This window comes from Oncorhynchus gorbuscha, linkage group LG07 (genome assembly GCF_021184085.1).
Source record: "Oncorhynchus gorbuscha isolate QuinsamMale2020 ecotype Even-year linkage group LG07, OgorEven_v1.0, whole genome shotgun sequence".
NCBI classification, from domain to species: Eukaryota; Metazoa; Chordata; class Actinopteri; order Salmoniformes; family Salmonidae; genus Oncorhynchus; species Oncorhynchus gorbuscha.
In genome coordinates, this window is record NC_060179.1 from 13,667,450 (window position 1) to 13,695,360 (window position 27,911).

At 43.9% G+C, this 27,911-nt stretch overlaps 1 protein-coding gene across 13 annotated transcripts in view; it reads right to left on the reverse strand.

Moving 5' to 3' along the window:
* LOC124039496 (thiamin pyrophosphokinase 1-like) overlaps nt 1-27,699 on the reverse strand; it is a 68,485-nt gene extending 40,786 nt beyond the window's left edge. For 2 of the 13 annotated variants that reach the window (XR_006839584.1, XR_006839590.1), the window contains exons 1-3: nt 21,621-23,366; nt 16,033-16,109; nt 12,316-12,458 (exon numbers count right to left, since the gene is read on the reverse strand). Coding sequence is in view for 1 of the 13 variants with exons in the window: in XM_046355522.1 (XP_046211478.1) it covers nt 21,621-21,716; nt 23,375-23,395 (117 nt within the window). In the remaining 12 variants the exon portion in view is untranslated. The other 11 variants (XR_006839585.1, XR_006839593.1, XR_006839597.1 and 8 more) reach the window with 11 other exon arrangements.
* Nucleotides 27,700-27,911: the final 212 nt, after the last annotated feature.

A 27,911-nucleotide genomic window follows, 5' to 3' on the forward strand; every position in this document is an offset into this window, starting at 1 on the left:
GAAAAAGTTTGGGCACCCCTGACAATTTCCATGATTTCCATTTATAAATAATTGGGTGTTTGAATCAGCAATTTCATTTTGATCTATCAAATAACTGATGGACACTAATATTTTAGTAGTGAAATGAGGTTTATTGGATTAACAGAAAATGTGCAATATGCATCAAAACAAAATTAGACAGGTGCATAAATTTGGGCACCCCAATAGAAAAACCACATCAATATTTAGTAGAGCCTCCTTTTGCTAAAATAACAGCCTCTAGACACTTCCCATAGCCTCTAATGAGTGTCTGGATTCTGGATGAAGGTATTATGGACCCTTCTTCCTCACAAAACATCTCCAGTTCAGTTCGGTTTGATGGTTGCCGAGCATGGACAAGCCCGCTTCAGATCATCCCACAGATTCTCAATGATATTCAGGTCTGGGGACTGAAATGGCCATTCCAGAACATTGTACTTGTTCCTCTGCATAAATGCCCGGGTAGATTTTGAGCAGTGTTTTGGGTTGTCGTCTTGTTGAAATATCCAGCCCCGGTGTATCTTCCACTTTGTGACTCATTCTTCAACATTATTCCCAAGAATCTGCTGATATTGAGTGGAATCCATGCGACCCTCAACTTGAACAAGATTCCCAGTACCGGCACTGGCCACACAGCCCCACAGCATGATGGAACCCCCATTTTACTGTGGGTAGCAAGTGTTTTTCTTGGAACGCTGTGTTCTTTTACCGCCATGCATAACGTCCCTTGTTATGACCAAGTAACTCAATAATTGTTTCATCAGTCCACAGCAACTTATTCCAAAAGGAAGCTGGCTTGTCCAAATGTGTGTTTGCATACCTCAAGCGACTCTGTTTGTGGCGTGTGTGCAGAAAAGGCTTCTTCCGCATCACTCTCCCATACAGCTTCTCCTTGTGCAAAGTGCGCTGAATTGTTGAACGATGCACAGTGACACCGTCTGCAGCAAGATGATGTTGTAGGTCTTTAGAGGTGGTCTGTTGGCTGATTTTGACCGTTCTCACCATCCTTCGTCTTTGCCTCTCTGATATTTTACTTGGCCTGCCACTTCTGGCCTTAACAAGAACTGTGCCTGTGGTCTTCCATTTCCTCACTATGTTCCTCACAGTGGACACTGACAGTTTAAATCTCTTCGATAGCTTTTTGTAGCCTTCCTCTAAACCATAATGTTGAACAATCTCTGTTTTCAGGTCATTTGAGAGTTGTTTTGAGGCCCCCCATGTTGCCACTCTTCAGAGGAGAGTCAAAGAGAACAACAACTTGCAATTGTCCACCTTAAATACCTTTTCTCATGATTGGATGCACTTGTCTATGAAGTTGAAGGCTTAATGAGCTCACCAAAGCAATTGTGTGATCCAATTAATCAGTGCTTAGTAGTTACAGGTATTCAAATCAGCAGAATGACAAGGGTGCCCACATTTTTGCAGAGCCTATTTTTCACATCTGATTTAATTTCATACAACTTAATATTGCTACACTAAAAAAAAATTCTGGACAATACCCCAGTACTCAGCTTTTATTGGAAAATGAATGGCATGCCACTGTGATCATTTTCTGTGACGACAGAAATATTATGCAGCCTCAGAGGGGAGCCCAAGCGTTTCCATATGACTGTAATTGACATGTAACTGATTGCTTGTATATGCTTCTATTCATTAACTCTACATCTAAATACAAACTTAATTTATCTTAAAATGTCCTCAATAGGATGTTGTACCTTAAGCCAACACTTTTTCCTGGGGTTTTCCTGCTGGGGACAGAGGGCTTCAAGTTTGGGAATGGATCGGGCTTAGAGAATTGGAAAATTAACAATTATTAGTGCGCACATTTATGAAATTCAATTTTGGGTTAGCGATTTCTCAACTGATTGAGAATTACTGATGATATACTGTATATGTCCATTTTCTTTTTTTTCTAAATCTGCCACTGAACCATAGAATTTTATCTAGTGAGGCACACAACCGTTATGTTATTTTTGACCTGGTAAAATAAGCTATTTTCTTCAAGGGAGACCTGGCAAAGAGGGCAGAGTTCTCAAGTAACAGACGTATCCATAGCAGCAGCTATGGTATGGATAAAGACAATGTGACAACACCACAGCTGCTATGGAATGGATAAAGACAATGTGACAACACCACAGCTGCTATGGTATGGATAAAGACAATGTGACAACACCACAGCTGCTATGGTATGGATAAAGACAATGTGACAACACCACATCTGCTATGGTATGGATAAAGACAATGTGACAACACCACAGCTGCTATGGAATGGATAAAGACAATGTGACAACACCACAGCTGCATGAATGTGTGATCTCTATAATATTAGCTCATTTAACCATTTCCAGACCAAACTAATAACAGAACAGTAGGAAGACTACTGTTGTTTTACTGTAGCCTACCGTACCCCATCACATCAACCAACTAGTATCTAGTGACAAGGCTACGTTGTTATCGTTTAGTAATGTTGTACTGTAGCCTACCGTACCCCATCACATCAACCAACTAGTATCTAGTGACAAGGCTACGTTGTTATCGTTTAGTAATGTTGTACTGTACCCCATCACATCAACCAACTAGTATCTAGTGACAAGGCTACGTTGTTATCGTTTAGTAATGTTGTACTGTACCCCATCACATCAACCAACTAGTATCTAGTGACAAGGCTACGTTGTTATCGTTTAGTAATGTTTTACTGTAGCCTACCGTACCCCATCACATCAACCAACTAGTATCTAGTGACAAGGCTACGTTGTTATCGTTTAGTAATGTTGTACTGTACCCCATCACATCAACCAACTAGTATCTAGTGACAAGGCTACGTTGTTATCGTTTTGTAATGTTTTACTGTAGCCTACCGTACCCCATCACATCAACCAACTAGTATCTAGTGACAAGGCTACGTTGTTATCGTTTAGTAATGTTGTACTGTACCCCATCACATCAACCAACTAGTATCTAGTGACAAGGCTACGTTGTTATCGTTTAGTAATGTTGTACTGTACCCCATCACATCAACCAACTAGTATCTAGTGACAAGGCTACGTTGTTATCGTTTAGTAATGTTGTACTGTAGCCTACCGTACCCCATCAAATCAACCAACTAGTATCTAGTGACAAGGCTACGTTGTTATCGTTTAGTAATGTTGTACTGTAGCCTACCGTACCCCATCAAATCAACCAACTAGTATCTAGTGACAAGGCTATGTTGTTATCGTTTAGTAATGTTGTACTGTAGCCTACCGTACCCCATCACATCAACCAACTAGTATCTAGTGACAAGGCTACGTTGTTATCGTTTAGTAATGTTGTACTGTACCCCATCACATCAACCAACTAGTATCTAGTGACAAGGCTACGTTGTTATCGTTTAGTAATGTTGTACTGTAGCCTACCCTACCCCATCACATCAACCAACTAGTATCTAGTGACAAGGCTACGTTGTTATCGTTTAGTAATGTTGTACTGTAGCCTACCGTACCCCATCACATCAACCAACTAGTATCTAGTGACAAGGCTACGTTGTTATCGTTTAGTAATGTTGTACTGTAGCCTACCGTACCCCATCACATCAACCAACTAGTATCTAGTGACAAGGCTACGTTGTTATCGTTTAGTAATGTTGTACTGTAGCCTATCGTACCCCATCACATCAACCAACTAGTATCTAGTGACAAGGCTACGTTGTTATTGTTTAGTAATGTTGTACTGTACCCCATCACATCAACCAACTAGTATCTAGTGACAAGGCTACGTTGTTATTGTTTAGTAATGTTGTACTGTACCCCATCACATCAACCAACTAGTATCTAGTGACAAGGCTACGTTGTTATCGTTTAGTAATGTTGTACTGTAGCCTATCGTACCCCATCACATCAACCAACTAGTATCTAGTGACAAGGCTACGTTGTTATTGTTTAGTAATGTTGTACTGTACCCCATCACATCAACCAACTAGTATCTAGTGACAAGGCTACGTTGTTATTGTTTAGTAATGTTGTACTGTAGCCTACCGTACCCCATCACATCAACCAACTAGTATCTAGTGACAAGGCTACGTTGTTATCGTTTAGTAATGTTGTACTGTAGCCTACCGTACCCCATCACATCAACCAACTAGTATCTAGTGACAAGGCTACGTTGTTATCGTTTAGTAATGTTGTACTGTAGCCTACCGTACCCCATCACATCAACCAACTAGTATCTAGTGACAAGGCTACGTTGTTATCGTTTAGTAATGTTGTACTGTAGCCTACCGTACCCCATCACATCAACCAACTAGTATCTAGTGACAAGGCTACGTTGTTATCGTTTAGTAATGTTGTACTGTACCCCATCACATCAACCAACTAGTATCTAGTGACAAGGCTACGTTGTTATTGTTTAGTAATGTTGTACTGTACCCCATCACATCAACCAACTAGTATCTAGTGACAAGGCTACGTTGTTATCGTTTAGTAATGTTGTACTGTAGCCTACCGTACCCCATCACATCAACCAACTAGTATCTAGTGACAAGGCTACGTTGTTATTGTTTAGTAATGTTGTACTGTAGCCTACCGTACCCCATCACATCAACCAACTAGTATCTAGTGACAAGGCTACGTTGTTATCGTTTAGTAATGTTGTACTGTACCCCATCACATCAACCAACTAGTATCTAGTGACAAGGCTACGTTGTTATTGTTTAGTAATGTTGTACTGTACCCCATCACATCAACCAACTAGTATCTAGTGACAAGGCTACGTTGTTATCGTTTAGTAATGTTGTACTGTAGCCTACCGTACCCCATCACATCAACCAACTAGTATCTAGTGACAAGGCTACGTTGTTATCGTTTAGTAATGTTGTACTGTACCCCATCACATCAACCAACTAGTATCTAGTGACAAGGCTACGTTGTTATCGTTTAGTAATGTTGTACTGTAGCCTACCGTACCCCATCACATCAACCAACTAGTATCTAGTGACAAGGCTACGTTGTTATCGTTTAGTAATGTTGTACTGTAGCCTACCGTACCCCATCACATCAACCAACTAGTATCTAGTGACAAGGCTACGTTGTTATCGTTTAGTAATGTTGTACTGTACCCCATCACATCAACCAACTAGTATCTAGTGACAAGGCTACGTTGTTATCGTTTAGTAATGTTGTACTGTACCCCATCACATCAACCAACTAGTATCTAGTGACAAGGCTACGTTGTTATCGTTTAGTAATGTTGTACTGTACCCCATCACATCAACCAACTAGTATCTAGTGACAAGGCTACGTTGTTATCGTTTAGTAATGTTGTACTGTACCCCATCACATCAACCAACTAGTATCTAGTGACAAGGCTACGTTGTTATCGTTTAGTAATGTTGTACTGTACCCCATCACATCAACCAACTAGTATCTAGTGACAAGGCTACGTTGTTATCGTTTAGTAATGTTGTACTGTACCCCATCACATCAACCAACTAGTATCTAGTGACAAGGCTACGTTGTTATCGTTTAGTAATGTTGTACTGTACCCCATCACATCAACCAACTAGTATCTAGTGACAAGGCTACGTTGTTATCGTTTAGTAATGTTGTACTGTAGCCTACCGTACCCCATCACATCAACCAACTAGTATCTAGTGACAAGGCTACGTTGTTATCGTTTAGTAATGTTGTACTGTAGCCTACTGTATCACATAATCAACCAACTTGCCAACTAGTAATGACAAGTGTTGTCATTCAGTAATACTAAAACAGTATTGTAGCCTGCTGTGCACCACATTAACCAGCTACTTTAATTATCTAGCTAACGTTAGCTACAAAGATGGAGACATCCACATAGGAGATTAGCTGGTGTTGTTAGCATTAGCTAGCTAGCATGTTAGCTATCAAACTATGTTAAGCCATGCTTATATAGTAAGATAAGGCCAATCGGACTGAAATATTTAACAGGTTGAATGTAAATTTATGTGACTCACTAGCTAAAACTTTAGCTTGCTAGCTCAGTGACTGCTGCTGGGCGAATAAATATGCACCTCTTCCTGTTTACAGTTCCCTATGCAAAATCAGACGAGCGCCACAAAACCAACCAGTGGCCAGACGTATATTACACCCGGGTCGTTTTAGAAACCCTGCCACATCGAGCCAGCCACGCCAAAGGTTGCATGTTGAATCTAGTGATAGAAAGTTGTTTTTGAGATGTTTGTTTTAAGCCTATCCCAAACCTTAACCATTCAGAGTTAATGCCTAAACAGAACCTTAAACACTTAGAAATTTGGAACAATTTAGAAAATTGATGTTCGACAAACATGGATGAGCGTCTAATTCTGACAACTGGAAGCACACGCGTGCACGCACGCACGCACTCACACACACACATACGCGCAGAGAGACACGCACACACGCGCAGAGAGACACGCACACACACACGCGCGCGCAGAGAGACACGCACACACACACACAGAGAGAGACACGCACACACACACACCTATTATCGTAAATAATTTGCGGTGAGGGTGTTTAATTTGCATCTCCAAAATTATTTTACCTCCAAATCAATCCCTTCACTCCCTCCCTCTTCTCAGATGAATGAGTTTACAAGGAGCCCGAGCACTGTTATTTTGAATTAAATGTTTTTGCTCTAGCAATATTACCACCCACATACCCAGGTTCTCCCTCCCTCCCTCTCTCTCTCTCTCTCTCTACTCTCTTCCCTCCCCCTCTTTCATCCCCCCCAATCTTTGTTGTTTGTCATTATGCCAAAGACATCTTGTCATTTGCTGCTTCATACCTCAACACCTCCAATTAATCTAACTCCTATGAGTCACACACAAACACAGACGCACTTAATCAAGCTCGTTTGTCACCGCAGTACGGATGTAATGAACTGACTGACAGACTGAACGTATGGGGTTTAACACAGAGGTGAACACAACCTTGTCAAGGACCCTTACACTAACATGTGTAACTAAAGTGTTTTGAAGACTTGACTGGGTGCATGTGTGTTGCATCATGGCATGTCAGTACCACAGTAATATCACGGCACCAAAACGTCATGATACTTATGATACCAACATTAGAATACTGTACAGTCGTGGCCAAAAGTTGAGAATGACACAAATATACATTTTCACAAAGTCTGCTGCCTCAGTTTGTATGATGGCAAATTGCATATACCGTAATTTCCGGACTATAAGCCGCTACTTTATTCCCACGCTTTGAACCTCGCGGTTTATACAATGACGCGGCTAATTTATGGATTTTTCCCGCTTTCACAAGATTCATGCCGCCAAAAAACTGAGCACCGTCACATAATGTGACGTAAATCGAGCGCGCTCAAACTTCCCATCATTCTGATTACGGTAGTCATTTTGTCACCCTCATCATGGCAAAGACACGGAGAAATGCATATGATGCAGCTTTCAAGTTGAAGGCGATCAATCTGGCTGTTGGAGAAGGAAAGAGCTGCTGCACTGGAGCTTGGCCTTAATGAGTCGATGATAAGACGTTGGAAACAGCAGCGTGAGGAACTGACTCAGTGCAAAAAGACAACAAAAGCTTTCAGAGGGAAGAAAAGCAGATGGCCCAAAGTATTTGCAGCCACTCGACATCAGTGTAAATCGTGCATTTAAGGTGGCGCTCCTTGTTCAGTGGGAGGCTTGGATGACAAGTGGGGATAAATCCTTCACTAAAACGGGCCGCATGCGAAGAGCAACTTATGGTCAAGTCTGTCAGTGGGTCCTGACAGCGTGGAGCATTGTCAAAAAATCCACTATCATCAACGGGTTTCGAAAGGCTGGACTGCTGCGTGTTGAAGGGGCGGCTGGACTGCTGCGTGTTGAAGGGGCGGCTGGACTGCTGAGTGTTGAAGGGGCAGCATGAGCTCAGCGGGGTATTTGCCTCCGGATGAAAGTGACGAGAGCGACAATGAAAACGATCCAACATCGGATGAAGCAATTCTGAGGCTATTCAACTCCGACACCGAAGGAGATTACTTCAGTGGTTTCAGTGCACAGGAGGAGGAAGATAGTGACCAAGTTCATTTGTTGCAATGTACCGGTAGGCACCTGCGGCTTACAGACATGTGCGGCTTATTTATATATTTTTTATAATTCAGTGGGTGCAGTTTATATTCAGGTGCGCTAATAGTCCAGCAATTACGGTACTCCAGAATGTTATGAAGAGTGATCAGATGAATTGCAATTAATTGCAAAGTCCCTCTTTGCCATGCAAATGAACTGAATCCCCCAAAAACATTTCCACTGCATTTCAGCCCTGCCACAAAATGACCAGCTGACATCATGTCAGTGATTCTCTCGTTAACACAGGTGTGAGTGTTGATGAGGACAAGGCTGGAGATCACTCTGTCATGCTGATTGAGTTCGAATAACAGACTGGAAGCTTCAAAAGTAGGGTGGGGCTTGGAATCATTGTTCTTCCTCTGTAAACCATGGTTACCTGCAAGGAAGTATTGAAGTAGCGAGCAATATTGACAGCCTACATATCATAATATATATGTATATATTATATATAATATGTATAATATATATATGTTATAACCAAGAGCACAGACAAGTCTGACCGGACTTTGAAAGTTCACTGTCATGCAGCTTCTGGGTGTCAGAGGTAAAATGGAGCACTGCTTGGCGACAGGCATGCTTGCAGATTTACAGCAAAGAAAACGTCTCGTCTCTAAACGGGTAAAAACATATGACCCATATTACCGGAGATGACTTTTTTTCTTTCTAACGGGACACACGCGCATTATATATTATTTCACAAATGTCACGGCTGTTTTAAACTAATCCGGGTCACAAATGATTGGTTTGATAATAATAACAAACATTGTTCAGTCATGTTACCTAGCTAGCAAACAACATGGTAACTTATAATATATATATATGCCATTTAGCAGACGCTTTTATCCAAAGCGACTTACAGTCATGTGTGCATACATTCTACATGGTAACTTGACAGTAGGTTTAGGCACATCTGATTGGCTCAGGAATGAAAGAAAAGGGTCTGCTACTCACGAGTTGTGATTCGTATAGGTAGGATTCGTATAGGTAGGATTCGTATAGGCCTAATGGAAGCCTGAACCATTTAAAAAATCGATGTATTTCTGGTGCGTCTTAAATTCTGTTTGGTGCCTAACATTTTAAAAGTTGGGAGGAGGTGTTTGTGGGAGAGAGTGGTGTGTGTTTATAAGAGTGAGGGAGACGGAGTGTTTGTCTCTGTTAACTGAAGAGTTAACAAGGTTTAATGCAGTGATTTCCCCTTACTGTGACACAGTGACATTCAGATCATTATACATGTATATTCCTTCCATCCATTCCTTCAGCCATGTTACATTTGCTAATGTGAGCAAATCAGCAAATCAGCCATTCTATGCAGTATTCTATTAAACACTGAACAGTGTGAAGTTAAATTCAATGTGTTGTACTGAGTGGAAGTGTGATTTTCAGTGCCAGGTTTTTGGAGGAGGTTTAGACAACAGGAACAAGCGCCCGGGGGACGGCACGATACTACTTGGTATCGTGATACTTGGCCTGATATTGTATGTAAAATGTTAGTGTCGTGAAAACACTAGTGTGTGCGTATAGTATAGTCGCCTCCTTTGAATTCCATGCTGTCACAGTTACCAGCCCTTTCAAGCTTAACATCCTTATCATTTATCGCCCTCCAGGTTCCCTCGGAGAGTTCATCAATGAGCTTGATGCCTTGATAAGCTCCTTTCCTGAGGACGGCTCACCTCTCACAGTTCTGGGCGACTTTAACCTCCCCACGTCTACCTTTGACTCATTCCTCTCTGCCTCCTTCTTTCCACTCTCTCCTCTTTTGACCTCACCCTCTCACCTTCCCCCCCTACTCACAAGGCAGGCAATATGCTCGACCTCATCTTTACTAGATGCTGTTCTTCCACTAACCTCATTGCAACTCCCCTCCAAGTCTCCGACCACCACCTTGTATCCTTTTCCCTCTCGCTCTCATCCAACACTTCCCACACTGCCCCTACTCGGATGGTATCGCGCCGTCCCAACCTTCGCTCTCTCTCCCCCGCTACTCTCTCCTCTTCCATCCTATCATCTCTTCCCTCTGCTCAAACCTTCTCCAACCTATCTCCTGATTCTGCCTCCTCAACCCTCCTCTCCTCCCTTTCTGCATCCTTTGACTCTCTATGTCCCCTATCCTCCAGGCCAGCTCGGTCCTCCCCTCCCGCTCCGTGGCTCGACGACTCATTGCGAGCTTACAGAACAGGGCTCCGGGCAGCCGAGCGGAAATGGAGGAAAACTCGCCTCCCTGCGGACCTGGCATCCTTTCACTCCCTCCTCTCTACATTTTCCTCCTCTGTCTCTGCTGCTAAAGCCACTTTCTACCAATCTAAATTCCAAGCATCTGCCTCTAACCCTAGGAAGCTCTTTGCCACCTTCTCCTCCCTCCTGATGCCTCCTCCCCCCCCCCTCCCTCTCTGCAGATGACTTCGTCAACCATTTTGAAAAGAAGGTCGACGACATCCGATCCTCGTTTGCTAAGTCAAACGACACCGCTGGTTCTGCTCACACTGCCCTACCCTGTGCTCTGACCTCTTTCTCCCCTCTCTCTCCAGATGAAATCTTGCGTCTTGTGACGGCCGGCCGCCCAACAACCTGCCCGCTTGACCCTATCCCCTCCTCTCTTCTCCAGACCATTTCCGGAGACCTTCTCCCTTACCTCACCTCGCTCATCAACTCATCCCTGACCACTGGCTACATCCCTTCCGTCTTCAAGAGAGCGAGAGTTGCACCCCTTCTGAAAAAACCTACACTCGATCCCTCCGATGTCAACAACTACAGACCAGTATCCCTTCTTTCTTTTCTCTCCAAAACTCTTGAACGTGCCGTCCTTGGTCAGCTCTCCCGCTATCTCTCTCAGAATGACCTTCTTGATCCAAATCAGTCAGGTTTCAAGACTAGTCATTAAACTGAGACTGCTCTTCTCTGTATCACGGAGGCGCTCCGCACTGCTAAAGCTAACTCTCTCTCCTCTGCTCTCATCCTTCTAGACCTATCGGCTGCCTTCGATACTGTGAACCATCAGATCCTCCTCTCCACCCTCTCCGAGTTGGGCATCTCCGGCGCGGCCCACGCTTGGATTGCGTCCTACCTGACAGGTCGCTCCTACCAGGTGGCGTGGCGAGAATCTGTCTCCTCACCACGCGCTCTCACCACTGGTGTCCCCAGGGCTCTGTTCTAGGCCCTCTCCTATTCTCGCTATACACCAAGTCACTTGGCTCTGTCATAACCTCACATGGTCTCTCCTATCATTGCTATGCAGACGACACACAATTAATCTTCTCCTTTCCCCCTTCTGATGACCAGGTGGCGAATCGCATCTCTGCATGACTGGCAGACATATCAGTGTGGATGACGGATCACCACCTCAAGCTGAACCTCGGCAAGACGGAGCTGCTCTTCCTCCCGGGGAAGGACTGCCCATTCCATGATCTCGCCATCACGGTTGACAACTCCATTGTGTCCTCCTCCCAGAGCGCTAAGAACCTTGACGTGATCCTGGACAACACCCTGTCGTTCTCAACTAACATCAAGGCGGTGGCCCGTTCCTGTAGGTTCATGCTCTACAACATCCGCAGAGTACGACCCTGCCTCACACAGGAAGCGGCGCAGGTCCTAATCCAGGCACTTGTCATCTCCCGTCTGGATTACTGCAACTCGCTGTTGGCTGGGCTCCCTGCCTGTGCCATTAAACCCCTACAACTCATCCAGAACGCCGCAGCCCGTCTGGTGTTCAACCTTCCCAAGTTCTCTCACGTCACCCCGCTCCTCCGCTCTCTCCACTGGCTTCCAGTTGAAGCTCGCATCCGCTACAAGACCATGGTGCTTGCCTACGGAGCTGTGAGGGGAACGGCACCTCAGTACCTCCAGGCTCTGATCAGGCCCTACACCCAAACAAGGGCACTGCGTTCATCCACCTCTGGCCTGCTCGCCTCCCTACCACTGAGGAAATACAGTTCCCGCTCAGCCCAGTCAAAACTGTTCGCTGCTCTGGCCCCCCAATTGTGGAACAAACTCCCTCACGACGCCAGGACAGCGGAGTCAATCACCACCTTCCGGAGACACCTGAAACCCCACCTCTTTAAGGAATACCTAGGATAGGATAAAGCAATCCTTCTCACCCCCCCCTTAAAAGATTTAGATGCACTATTGTAAAGTGGCTGCTCCACTGGATGTCATAAGGTGAACGCACCAATTTGTAAGTCGCTCTGGATAAGAGCGTCTGCTAAATGACTTAAATGTAATGTAAATGTAGTTACCAGCCGTAGCAGGTAGGCCAGACTGCATCCCTGTAGAAACACCAGAGGTAGTTGTGTCATGGGCGTGGTACAGTCTCTACTGAAGCCATGGTCTGGTCAAACCTTCCTGTCAGCCAGACCACCCAGGGTCACTATAGTATCCACTTGGAGAGAGAGACCGAGAGAGAGAATAGTTATCATCTAAAGGTCTTACCTTGGAGCATTGGTGTCTTCTTTGGACCATGGGAAAGAGGGAAAGAGTCCACCATACTGACCCCCCAACATTACCTCCAGCAGCATTTGTTCTCCAACTCGACTTAAGACCACTTTTGAAGTCTGAAAATATCCTACAAACTGTGATTGCCATTTTAAGTTAGGAAGGAGAAAAGTGTAGTCTTTAAATGGAAAGGTTGACATATTTTTATCTCTTCAAATATCTGGAGAGCCATCGAAATAACTATAATTTACCCAAACCCCTCCCTCTCTCTCCCCCTCTCTGACCTCACACTTCTATCTGTCCACCTGCTCTCCCTTATTCCCTACCTCTATTTTTCCAGTCTCTCTCGGGTAAATACATACTTTTTGACAGCATCCCATCTAATTTAAACAAAACTTTCCATACATGTTTGCCTCACAAGTCCTCAACTGGCAGCTTTATTAAATAGTACCTGCAAAACACCAGTCTCAACGTCAACAGTGAAGAGGCGACTCCGGGATGCTGGCCTTCTAAGCAGAGTTGCAAAGAAAAAGCCATATCAGACTGGCCAATAAAAAGAAAAGATTAAGATGGGCAAAAGCACACAGACACTGGACAGAGGAACTCTGCCTAGAAGGCCAGCATCCCGGAGTCGCCTCTTTACTGTTGACGTTGAGACTGGTGTTTTGCGGGTACTATTTAATGAAGCTGCCAGTTGAGGACTTATGAGGCATCTGTTTCTCAAACTATAATCTCTAATGTACTTGTACTCTTGCGCGGTTGTGCACCGGGGCCTCCCACTCCTCTTTCTATTCTGGTTAGAACCAGTTAGTGCTGTTCTGTGAAGGGAGGAGTACACAGCATTGTATGAAATCTTCAGTTTTTTGGCAATTTCTCACGTGGAATAGCCTTCATTTCTTAGAACAAAAATAGACTGACGAGTTTCAGAAGAAAGTTCTTTGTTTCTGGCCATTTTAAGCCTGTAATCGAACCCACAAATGCTAATGCTCCAGATACTCAACAAGTCTAAAGAAGGTTTTTCTAATGATCAAATAGCCTTTTAAAATTATAAACTTGGATTAGTTAACACAACGTGCCATTGGAACACAGGAGTGATGATTGCTGATAATGGTCCTCTGCACGCCTATGTAGACATTTCATAAAAAATCAGCCGTTTACCAGCTACAATAGTCATTTACAACATTAACAATGTCTACACTGTATTTCTGATCAATTTTATGCTATTTTAAATGGACAAAATAAATAGCTTTTCTTTCAAAAACAAGGACATTTCTAAGTGACCACAAACTTTTTAACGGTAGTGTATATTTTTCCCACATTCACATACATTGTAGCTTAGACCTTATTACACATCTGAAGTTTTTGTCTTGTGCCCACAATTGGTTGATACACAACGTGCTCTTGGTGTGTGTCATTTTAATCATATAAATATAAGGAATAGAAGGGGCCCATCCCTTCAGACCACTGTAATTTAGCAGGTACGCCATTGAAATGTTATGTTCTAATTACTACCACAAATATGGCCACCACCATCAAATGTCAACTTAAATGGTCTATTCTATTATCTATATTTCCTATGGAGGTTTGACATTATAATAAATAAATAAAATACCATTAAAGTCAACATTTTCTGATGTCTGGACAGCCAACCATTTTTCTGATACCATTTGAAAGTAGCAATTTAAATGCTATTGCCATTTCAGTTTTATCAGCCAAAACATGACACCCATCCTGTAGGCCTGATCACCAACAACGATGAGACAGCATATAGGGAGGAGGAGAGACCTGGCCGTGTGGTGCCAAGACAAATCAAATTTTATTTGTCATGTGCGCCCAATACAACAAGTGTAGACCTTACATTGAAATGCTTACTTACAGGCTCTAACCAATAGTGCAAAAAGGGTATTAGGTGAACAATAGCTAGGTAAAGAAATAAAACAGTAAAAAGACAGGCTACATACAGTAGCTAGGCTATAAAAGTAGCGAGGCTACATACAGTAGCTAGGCTATAAAAGTAGCGAGGCTACATACAGTAGCTAGGCTATAAAAGTAGCGAGGCTATATACAGTTGCTAGGCTATAAAAGTAGCGAGGCTACATACACTAGCTAGGGTATAAAAGTAGCGAGGCTACATACAGTAGCTAGGCTATAAAAGTAGCGAGGCTACATACAGTAGCGAGGCTATAAAAGTAGCGAGGCTACATACAGTAGCGAGGCACCAGTTAGTCAGGCTGATTGTGGTAGTATGTACATGCATATATGATGAACAGAGACAACAACCTCTCCCTCAATGTGATCAAGACAAAGGAGATGATTGTGGACTACAGGAAAAGGAGGACCGAGCACGCCCCCATTCTCATCAATGGGGCTGTAGTGGAGCAGGTTGAGAGCTTCAAGTTCCTTGGCGTCCACATCACCAACAAACTAACATGGTCCAAGCACACCAAGACAGTTGTGAAGAGGGCATGACAAAACCTATTCCCCCTCAGGGGACTGAAAAGATTTGGCATGGGTTCTCAGATCCTCAAACGGTTCTACAGCTCCACCATCAAGAGTATACTGACTGGCTGCATCACTGCCTGGTAAGGCAACTGCTTGGCCTCTGACCGCAAGGCACTACAGAGGACAGTGTGAACGGCCCAGTACATCACTGGGGCCAAGCATCCTGCCACCCAGGACCTCTATACCAGGTGGTGTCAGAGGAAGGACCTACAAATTGTCAAAAGACTCCAGCCACCCCAGTCATAGACTGTTCTCTCTGCTACCACACGGCAAGTGGTACCTGAGCCCCAAGTCAAGGTCCAAGAGACTTCTAAACAGCTTCTACCCACAAGCCATAAGACTCCTGAACATTTAATCGAATGGATACTCAGACTATTTGCATTTCCTCCCTCCCCTCTTTTACGCTGCTGCTGCTATTCCCTGTTATCTTCTATGCATAGTCACTTTAATAACTACCTACAAGTATATATTATCTCGACTCTGCATCGGTACCCCCTGTATATAGCCTCGCTATTGTTATTTTGCTCTTAATTACTTGTTACTTTATTTATTTATTTTATTTGTAGGTATTTTTCTTAAAGCTGCACTGTTGGTTAATAACGGCTTGTAAGTATTCCCTTCACAGTATGGTTGTATTCGGCACGTTACAAATAACATTTGATTTGATTTTGTTGTGTCTCAACCAATGGAGGTCACAACTCCGATTATGTCAAATAGAGTCTAAGCTACAACATATGTTCACACGTTTTTAGATCATTGACGTTAAATGTTCCAAAAATGACTACGTTTTTTAGAAATTATAGAACAGTTTGACAACCCTGTTTGTAAGATTTTAAATGATATCAATCTCAACCTTTTATCTTTTTTAAGCAATGAAGGGTGGGGTTAAATGGGTCAACTTTCAGCACCTTTATCTCTTTAATGTTCTGGCACTCAGTTCCCAAAAAGTCACATTCTGAGCATTTCTACAACGGGCAAATATGTATGGAAGGTAAGTGATTAAATTCAAATGGATTTACCCTCTCTTCAATATAGCTCTGCTGCTCTGCCTCTCGCCATCCCCTCTCTTTCATTAGCTCTTCTCCCTGAGAGTGTTCTGAAGGACACAATGCAGCAGAGAGGACTCAACGTGTGCAAACCGTTTTACATATACACACACATATGCTGTTCTACCTCATGTTCCCTACGGAACTGTAAACCATAGGGGAGCAGGTAGCCTAGTGGTTAAGAGCTTTTGAGCCCGAGCCGATTAGGTGAAAAATCTGCCGATGTGCCCTTGAGCAAGGCACTTAACCCTTATTGCTCTTGTAAGTGGCTCTGGATAAGAGCGTCTGTTAAAATGATTCATATGTAAAAATGTAAATGAGCACAAACACTACCATACTGGCTGACACTCCACGACACCTTGACCCTGGTTACGGTATGATAATGACCGAGGCAGGGATTGTCTTTATTTACATCTTTCATCTATGCCCTTGGCCACAAATAAACACATTTAGAATTGTGACTATTGAGGTAAAAATCCACATCTGTCAAACAACCACACACAACAGAGGACAGCTTTAGAAAAACACTTTTCTCTTATAAGGATGCTTGCACACCAAACTGCTTCAGAAATAATTTATCTGAATGACAGTGTTCTGTAAACAAGCGTTGCCAAGCTACAGTCCTTGGAGACAGAGAAAGATTAGAAAACAGAAAGAAAGTATTATGTTAAATCTTTGTTGCAACTTCAGCGCCTTTAACCACAGCCTAGAATAAGACAAACAGGTAACAGCACAGACAGACACAAATGGAAACAGGACAAACCAATGGCCTATATTATACAACTTATGTAACCTCCGAACAAGTACTAGCCTGATCCTAGATCTGCATGTGCTTTAGCCAACCACTCTGACTGCTGTTGTCATGGTTGATGTACAGGTCTGGGACCAGGCTACTGAAGTACATTACGCACTACCTACTTTAGCTCCTACAAATCTACACACAGTGCTCTATCTCTCACTATTGAGCGATTATACAAATAATCAGGGGTGCAATTTTCACTGGGGATGGGGGGGGACATGATTTGCATATTTGCCCCCCCCCAGTTTTATCATTGCACTGCGATACACAATGCTGCTCCAGTGTGCTTTGGGACCGTGCTGACTCCTCAGAACGGTCAGGTAGGCGGTTCTCCGGTTTCAGCTGGCAGAATTTAGGACCACTCAGACACCACAGAGCGTGCAGACAGGCTGTGTGAAGGCAAAGCATCTGAAAGGCTGGCATATTGGACCAGTACAGAGGCAGCTAGTGTCTGTATTGAGCTTTTTCTCTGATTTGTTAAAGCGAGCAGTGCAGAAACTGGCTACTTTTCACATTGAAACAGTATAAACGTGTCCCAGCAGGTTCAGACAGCCAGGGAAGACCAATCTACAGAGCCAGGGTTTGTTTAGCAGTATATTATAACAATCAGTGAATTGATACAAAGTTCCATCTTGAATTGATGGGTAGACCTACAGTAGCTACAGGACAGAAGTTTACAGTCTGGGATCTGGGAATAATGTTCATTTCAATTATTGAACCATTGATTCTATCCATGGATAATATAATGTACACCAAGGTAACTCTTTGTCATGAGCAGGATCAGATGGGAAGCAAGTGTGTGACAGAGCAGAAGTGAACTGATGCAACACTATTCTCTCTGTGCAGCAAACACTGGACAACACAGAAGCTTCAAAGAGGATCTATTTTAAGGCAGTCTGACAAACCTATACAGTTGATTCCCAAACTGTATCAAGGGTTGTAATTCTCATGCTGGAGGTGTAAAACACAAAAAGGGGACATATTTGCATATGTTATGGTCTCATGAAGGATGGCTGAATTCTAGCGAATACTCTGTTATTTTATCTCAGCATGTCTACAGATTCTCCCTGTTTTTGTTTGCTTGGAAATGTTGATACTGGTGACTTATCAGAAGAAACTTTGTAACCGAGCATTCATAGCAGTTCCATTAATTATAAGGCTTATCCTCCCACAATGTCAAGTTTTGTATCATTTGATTTGATTTATTACAAGATTAAAGGTAACCTGGGTAACTTTCATAAGGTCTGGATGTGTTATACGGAATGCAGTATGACTAAAGGAGTCTGTATTGAAAACAGGCCCACGTCAAGGGAGATACATATTTAGGCTAATCCCAAGCTGCTGGGCTGCTCATTCCTGGCCCTGGGGGTCTGCTGTACTGTTGTCACTCTGGCCTTGACCGAACACACCTGAAACCAATAATGAAGATCCTAAAGCTGAGTGGGGTGTGTTGGGTTAGGGCGCTTCATGGCCTTGGACCCCTGGGGGCAGGATAGGGTGACCCAGCTATATTGTGTTCAAGTAAAATAGACCTCTACAGTACTATTAGTCCTATGCTATGAATTACACTGAACAAAAATATAGTTCAGTCTTATCAATCACTTAAACATAATTTGTAAGTCGCTCTGGATAAGAGCGTCTGCTAAATGACTTAAATGTAAATGTAAATAATTAATATTGATCTCTTACCTAGCTTGATGACTGTGGGCTAAATACAGACGTCTAGAAGGGTCATGGGTCATATTATATTGTGTAGAAATGCAGGAAATTAGCTTAAGATTGGGAGGACCTCCAGATCACCTGTCAAATTTGTAAGTCGCTCTGGATAAGAGCGTCTGCTAAATGACTTAAATGTAAATGTAAATTATGCCACCCCCTTTCCCCCCTGTTCTGTCTGATATTCTGGCATTGAGAATGTTATGTGATAATGTAATAATGTGACAATGTGATGATATGACAATGTAATGTTATGGCAATGTAATGGTATGACAATGTAATGGTATGGCAATGTAATGGTATGACAATGTAATGGTATGGCAATGTAATGGTATGGCAATGTAATGTTATGGCAATGTAATGTTATGGCAATGTAATGGTATGACAATGTAATGGTATGGCAATGTAATGGTATGGCAATGTAATGGTATGGCAATGTAATGGTATGACAATGTAATGGTATGACAATGTAATGGTATGACAATGTAATGGTATGGCAATGTAATGGTATGACAATGTAATGGTATGACAATGTAATGGTATGACAATGTAATGGTATGACAATGTAATGGTATGACAATGTAATGGTATGACAATGTAATGTTATGGCAATGTAATGGTTGGACAATGTAATGACGTGACAATGTGATGTTATAATGTGATAATGTTATAGTGTGATAATGTTATGCAATGATGTTTTGCGATAATGTGTGATCATGTTATAGTGTTATAGTCTTAATGGTTGTACAGTCGTCTCAAATAAAACTGTGAAGGACCTCGGCGTTACTCTGGACCCTGATCTCTCTTTTGAAGAACATATCAAGACTGTTTCAAGGACAGCTTTTTTCCATCTACGTAACATTGCAAAATCAGAAACTTTCTGTGCAAAAATGATGCAGAAAAATTAATCCATGCTTTTGTCACTTCTAGGTTAGACTACTGCAATGCTCTACTTTCCGGCTACCCGGATAAAGCACTAAATAAACTTCAGTAAGTGCTAAATACGGCTGCGAGAATCCTGACTAGAACCAAAAAATTTGATCATATTACTCCAGTGCTAGCCTCTCTCCACTGGCTTCCTGTCAAGGCAAGGGCTGATTTCAAGATTTTACTGCTAACCTACAGAGCATTACATGGGCTTGCTCCTACCTATCTCTCTGATTTGGTCCTGCCGTACATACCTACACGTACGCTACGGTCACAAGACGCAGGCCTCCTAATTGTCCCTAGAATTTCTAAGCAAACAGCTGGAGGCAGGGTTCTCCTATAGAGCTCCATTTTTATGGAATGGTCTGCCTACCCATGTGAGAGACGCAAACTCGGTCTCAACCTTTAAGTCTTTACAGAAGACTCATCTCTTCAGTGGGTCATATGATTGAGTGTATTCTGGCTCAGGAGTGTGAAGGTGAACGCAAAGGCTCTGGAGCAACAAACCGCCCTTGCTGTCTCTGCCTGGCCGGTTCCCCTCTTTCCACTGGGATTCTCTGCCTCTAACCCTATTACAGGGGCTGAGTCACTGGATTACTAGGGCTCTTTCATACCGTCCCTAGGAGGGGTGCGTCACTTGAGTGGGTTGAGTCACTGATGTGATCTTCCTGTCTGGGTTGGCGCCCCCCCCTTGGGTTGTGCCGTGAGGGAGATCTTTGTGGGCTATACTCGGCCTTGGCTCAGGATGGTAAGTTGGTGGTTGAAGATATCCCTCGAGTGGTGTGGGGGCTGTGCTTTGGCAAAGTGGGTGGGGTTATATCCTTCCTGTTTGGCCTAGTCCGCGGGTGTCATCGGATGGGGCCACAGTGTCTCCTGACCCCTCCTGTCTCAGCCTCCAATATTTATGCTGCAGTAGTTTATGGGTCGGGGGGCTAGGGTCAGTTTGTTATATCTGGAGTACTTCTCCTGTCCTATCAGGGTGTCCTGTGTGAATTTAAGTATGCTCTCTCTAAGTCTCTCTTTCTCTCTTTCTTTCTCTCTCTCGGAGGACCTGAGCCCTAGGACCATGCCTCAGGACTACCTGACATGATGACTCCTTGCTGTCCCCAGTCCACCTGGCCGTGCTGCTGCTCCAGTTTCAACTGTTCTGCCTGTGATTATTATTATTTGACCATGCTGGTCATTTATGAACATTTGAACATCTTGGCCATGTTCTGTTATAATCTCCACCCGGCACAGCCAGAAGAGGACTGGCCACCCCACATAGCCTGGTTCCTCTCTAGGTTTCTTCCTAGGTTTTGGCCTTTCTAGGGAGTTTTTCCTAGCCACTGTGCTTCTACACCTGCATTGCTTGCTGTTTGAGGTTTTAGGCTGGGTTTCTGTACAGCACTTTGAGATATCAGCTGATGTACGAAGGGCTATATAAATCAATTTGATTTGATTTAGTGTGATAATGTTAGTGTGATAATGTTATAGTGTGATAATGTTATAGTGTGATAATGTTATAGTGTGATAATATGATGTAATAATTTCGTGATGACTGTTAAGAGGGATGAATCTAATGACGATCATTAGTCTTAATTCCCATAAATCTGTCTGGCTGGAAACCTGCCAGATATGGACTGTTACAGTACATTGTGGTTACTCACTATACTGTCTCTTTCATCGTTGTCAAGCTCAGGCTTTAAACACTGCTACAGATGATTTGTATACCTTCAGCACAGGGAGGTTAGATGATACTCAAGAGAAGAACAAACAGAAGGTTGAAAGGGATGTTTTGGCACAAAGCTCAGAGTTCGAGGATAGATGGACTGATTCTGTCTCAGTGATTAACTAGACAGACTGTTTGAGGACACTGGTTCGCTGGCTGAGTGACAGTTCATCAGGGACCCTGTCTGTCTGTCTGTGTGTGTGTGTGTGTGTGTGTGTGCACGTCTCTCAACTGTCAGAGAGGATTGTGTGTTTGTCCGAGTGTTATTCTCCCCAAATCCCTCAATGCACACATGGACCTTTCACTCTTAACCACCATCACACACACACACAGAGAAACAGAAAGGTGTAAATAACCTGACAGAGGAAGGAGAGGGGGAGGACATGGGAGGGAGAAGAGGAGGATTACCTGAAGCGGTTGTCTTTTGATCTCCTCCACCATGATGGCCAGACATTTAGTGAAGTCAGTCAGCTCCTGATCTGCTGTCTCTATCAACCAACACTTCTAGGAGGAGGAGGGAGGGGGGGGGGTGAGACAGACAAACAGAGAGAGATAAACAGAGAGATACAGAGAGAGGCAAAAACAGCAAAACTCCCTCTTTATTCTGTGAATAATGTGCGTCTCTGAGCGCTCTCAAACACACACTATGTTCCAGTGAATGCCCTGAAAAAGGTAGTTCATTCCAGGTGAGGTGGGCTCCATCTTATGCCCCCTTCACCCTCTGAAGAACACCGCTTTCCCTCCCTGCTCTCCCTTTCATTTATGTAGAGTTATGCACATCTCCTGAAACACCTCAAAGCCCCTAGATCTGTTACACAATTCTCAAAGATGGACATTACCATAGCTTGTGATTCTCTCTGAGTAACATTAGACTAAATACAACCGTATTCTCTCTAGCGTCACCATAACATTATGCAGGCAGATCCTGGAAGGCCATGTGTTTTTGTTGTTAGTTTCTCTACTTAGTGATTGTCCAGCTGTCCAGGTGTAAATCCGTCTCTGATTAGAAGGAAAAGTTGACTGTGGGTCTTATCACCATGAGCGATGTACCTCTAATATCATTACCATAATGCAGAGAATAACGGCTGATCATTGTTAAATTGGTTCATTCTCCTGGAGGACAGAGAACACTGTTATTAACTGGTTCATTCTCCTGGAGGACAGAGAACACTGTGGTTCATTCTCCTGGAGGACAGAGAACACTGCTATTAACTGGTTCATTCTCCTGGAGGACAGAACACTGCTATTAACTGGTTCATTCTCCTGGAGGACAGAGAACACTGTGATTCATTCTCCTGGAGGACAGAGAACACTGTTATTAACTGGTTCATTCTCCTGGAGGACAGAGAACACTGTGGTTCATTCTCCTGGAGGACAGAGAACACTATTATTAACTGGTTCATTCTCCTGGAGGACAGAGAACACTGTGGTTCATTCTCCTGGAGGACAGAGAACACTGTTATTAACTGGTTCATTCTCCTGGAGGACAGAGAACACTGTGGTTCATTCTCCTGGAGGACAGAGAACGCTGTTATTAACTGGGTCATTCTCCTGGAGGACAGATAACACTATTATTAACTGGTTCATTCTCCTAGAGGACAGAGAACACTGTTATTAACTGGTTCATTCTCCTGGAGGACAGAACACTGCTATTAACTGGTTCATTCTCCTGGAGGACAGAGAACACTGTGGTTCATTCTCCTGGAGGACAGAGAACACTATTATTAACTGGTTCATTCTCCTAGAGGACAGAGAACACTGTTATTAACTGGTTCATTCTCCTGGAGGACAGAACACTGATATTAACTGGTTCATTCTCCTGGAGGACAGAGAACACTGTGGTTCATTCTCCTGGAGGACAGAGAACACTATTATTAACTGGTTCATTCTCCTGGAGGACAGAACACTGTTATTAACTGGTTCATTCTCCTGGAGGACAGAACACTGCTATTAACTGGTTCATTCTCCTGGAGGACAGAACACTGTTATTAACTGATTCATTCTCCTGGAGGACAGAGAACACTGTTATTAACTGGTTCATTCTCCTGGAGGACAGGGAACACTGCGGTTCATTCTCCTGGAGGACAGAGAACACTGTGGTTCCTTCTCCTGGAGGACAGAGAACACTGTTATTAACTGGTTCAATCTCCTGGAGGACATACCACTGCTATTAACTGGTTCATTCTCCTGGAGGACAGAGAACACTGTTATTAACTGGTTCATTCTCCTGGAGGACAGAGAACACTGTGGTCCTCATGGTGGGGTCATCATGGTGGGGTCCTCATGGTGGAGTCCTCATGGTGGGGTCAACATGGTGGGGTCCTCATGGTGGGGTCCTCATGGTGGGGTCATCATGGCTGGGTACCGGTCTCATTGTCCAGTGGTGATGTTATTCAGGTGGTTGGCCTCCCCACCTACAGAGACCTGCAGTAGACCTACAGAGACCTGCAGTAGACCTACAGAGACCTGCAGTAGACCTGCAGTAGACCTACAGAGACCTGCAGTAGACCTACAGAGACCTGCAGTAGACCTACAGAGACCTGCAGTAGACCTGCAGTAGACCTACAGAGACCTGCAGAGACCTGCAGTAGACCTACAGAGACCTGCAGTAGACCTACAGTAGACCTGCAGTAGATCTACAGTAGACCTACAGAGATCTGCAGTAGACCTACAAAGACCTTCAGTAGACCTACAAAGACCTTCAGTAGACCTACAGAGACCTGCAGTAGACCTACAGAGACCTGCAGTAGACAAAAAGTAGACCTGCAGTAGACCCAGTAGACCTACAGAGACCTGCAGTAGACCTACAGAAACCTGCAGTAGACCTACAGAGCCCTGCAGTAGACCTACAGAGACCTGCAGTAGACCTACAGAGACCTGCAGTAGACCTACAGAGACCTGCAGTAGACCTACAGAGACCTGCAGTAAACCTACATTAGACCTACAGTAGACCAGCAGTAGACCTACAGAGACCTGCAGTAGACCTACAGTAGACCAGCAGTAGACCTACAGAGACCTACAGAGACCTACAGTAGACCTACAGAAGACCTGCAGTAGACCTGCAGTAGACCTGCAGTAGATCTACAGTAGACCTACAGTAGACCTGCAGTAGATCTACAGTAGACCTACAGAGACCTGCAGTAGACCTACAGTAGACCTACAGAGACCTGCAGTAGACCTACAGAGACCTACAGTAGACCTGCAGTAGACCTACAGAGACCTACAGAGACCTACAGTAGACCCACAGAGACCTGCAGTAAACCTACATTAGACCTACAGTAGACCAGCAGTAGACCTACAGAGACCTGCAGTAGACCTACAGTAGACCAGCAGTAGACCTACAGAGACCTACAGAGACCTACAGTAGACCTACAGAAGACCTGCAGTAGACCTGCAGTAGATCTACAGTAGACCTACAGTAGACCTGCAGTAGATCTACAGTAGACCTACAGAGACCTGCAGTAGACCTACAGTAGACCTACAGAGACCTGCAGTAGACCTACAGAGACCTACAGTAGACCTGCAGTAGACCTACAGAGACCTACAGAGACCTACAGTAGACCCACAGAGACCTGCAGTAAACCTACATTAGACCTACAGTAGACCAGCAGTAGACCTACAGAGACCTGCAGTAGACCTACAGTAGACCAGCAGTAGACCTACAGAGACCTACAGAGACCTACAGTAGACCTACAGAAGACCTGCAGTAGACCTGCAGTAGACCTGCAGTAGATCTACAGTAGACCTACAGTAGACCTGCAGTAGATCTACAGTAGACCTACAGAGACCTTCAGTAGACCTACAAAGACCTTCAGTAGACCTACAGAGACCTGCAGTAGACCTACAGAGACCTGCAGTAGACCTACAGAGACCTGCAGTAGACCTACAGTAGACCTACAGAGACCTGCAGTAGACCTACAGTAGACCTACAGAGACCTGCAGTAGACCTACAGAGACCTTCAGTAGACCTACAGAGACCTGCAGTAGACCTACAGTAGACCTACAGAGACCTGCAGTAGACCTACAGAGCCCTGCAGTAGACCTACAGAGACCTGCAGTAGACCTGCAGTAGACCTACAGAGACCTGCAGTAGACCTACAGAGACCTACATTAGACCAGCAGTAGACCAGCAGTAGACCTACAGTAGACCTACAGTAGACCTACAGTAGACCTACAGAGACCTACAGAGACCTACAGTAGACCTACGTAGACCTACAGAGACCTACAGTAGACCTGCAGTAGACCTGCAGTAGACCTACAGAGACCTGCAGTAGACCTACAGAGACCTACAGTAGACCTACAGTAGACCTACAGTAGACCTGCAGTAGCCTGCAGTAGACCTACAGAGACCTGCAGTAGACCTGCAGAGACCTACAGAGACCTACAGTAGACCTACAGAGACCTACAGTAGACCTGCAGTAGACCCGCAGTAGACCTACAGAGACCCACAGTAGACCTACAGAGACCTACAGTAGACCTACAGAGACCTACAGTAGACCTACAGAGACCTACAGTAGACCTGCAGTAGACCTACAGTAGACCTGCAGTAGACCTACAGAGACCTACAGAGACCTACAGTAGACCTACAGAGACCTACGTAGACCTACAGAGACCCACAGAGACCTACAGTAGACCTACGTAGACCTACAGAGACCTACAGTAGACCTAAAGAGACCTACAGAGACCTACAGAGACCTACAGATACCTGCAGTAGACCTACAGAGACCTACAGTAGACCTACAGAGACCTAAAGTAGACCTACAGACCTACAGTAGACCTACAGAGACCTACAGTAGACCTGCAGTAGACCTACAGTAGACCTGCAGTAGACCTACAGTAGACCTGCAGTAGACCTACAGTAGACCTGCAGTAGACCTACAGAGACCTACAGTAGACCTACAGAGACCTACAGTAGACCTGCAGTAGACCTACAGACCTACAGTAGACCTACAGAGACCCACAGAGACCTACAGTAGACCTACAGTAGACCTACAGAGACCTACAGTAGACCTAAAGAGACCTACAGAGACCTACAGTAGACCTACAGTAGACCTACAGAGACCTACAGTAGACCTACAGAGACCTACAGAGACCTACAGAGACCTTCAGTAGACCTACAGATACCTGCAGTAGACCTAGAGACCTACAGTAGACCTACAGAGACCTACAGTAGACCTACAAAGACCTGCAGTAGACCTACAGAGACCTTCAGTAGACCTTCAGTAGACCTACAGATACCTACAGAGACCTACAGATACCTGCAGTAGACCTACAGAGACCTACAGTAGACCTACAGAGACCTACAGTAGACCTACAGTCTTTTATATTTGATTTACCAATGCTCCTAAACATAATGCAAGTGTTACAATATATATTTTAAAAATTCACCCAACAATATATGCGGTTCCCCAATTGCCAATTTTAAATGGTATTCATGTTTTATGGAATTTGAAGCATACTGTTCGCAAACATCAAAACTTACTAATGCTATATACATATTGAACAGGAGGCTTTCAGAAGTCTGTTTTTGTGTCGCAGGAAAGACTTCAAAGGAGCGACAGAAGCATTCTGCCTCTAAGCACCTTGTTTAATAGAACTAATGCATTCAGCAGGGCGGGAGAGAAATTCCGTTTTGAACAAGTGCACGTGTCAGGAGAGGGGTGTGTACTGGCAAACACATTGCAATAAAGAATGTAAAGATAAGGAATAAAGAACAGCTTCAAAAGATGCCCCCACCCCTCCACCCCCCCAACAAACAGCTGTGTTTGTGTAGAAGTGGAACAGCAGCCTGCATTCCCAGTAGGTCTCCAAGAGGACGGTTGGTTTAGAGGAGGTCAATACTATATCAGGACACACCTAATGTCCAGTCTTAGCTTTAGAATACATTTCATTTCCTTTGATTAATACTGGCGATGGTCACCGATATGGACATTCTACAGCAATATTGGTTGCATTTTTTGATACGATATCGATAAATATTGAAATAAAACTCCCGCACTACTATTTCAATGTTCACGTTGCTCTTTACCCCCACAGCTCTGTGAAGTCCACAACTGTTTGGCTAAAGGGCTGGTTGTGAATGTTCTGGAAGCCAACCCGTCTGAATTCAACAGGAAGCCCATACACCTCTGATGGGCCATCAGAGGAACAGTCATGTATGATTGTATAGCCTGTATGAAGGGTTTTGTGGAACAGTCATGTATGATTGTATAGCCTGTATGAAGGGTTTTGTGGAACAGTCATGTATGATTGTATAGCCTGTATGAAGGGTTTTGTGGAACAGTCATGTATGATTGTATAGCCTGTATGAAGGGTTTTGTGGAACAGTCATGTATGCTTAGAGCTAGGGTTACTTTCACAAGCCAAGAGGAAAGATAAATGTTTCTCAATGATATCGATATGATAAAGAATGATAGATATTGGTACCCGTCACTAATAAAGGAAAGAGATGAATACCTTTACTCCTGTGTGTGTGCAGGTACTGTTTCCAAAGGCTGGTTGAGAATGATCAGACATATGTTCTGTGTGCCTGGGGAAATCCAGAGAGAGAGAACATTACTTTAATTTGTTACACAATACCAGATCTATTCTGAAACAGAAACGATGCTTTACTCCCAGGTGATGTTATTGTTACAACGTTTTGTGTCTTCCTCAGGCATCCATCTCCCAGATGTTGGTGGAATGTCTTCCTCAGGCATC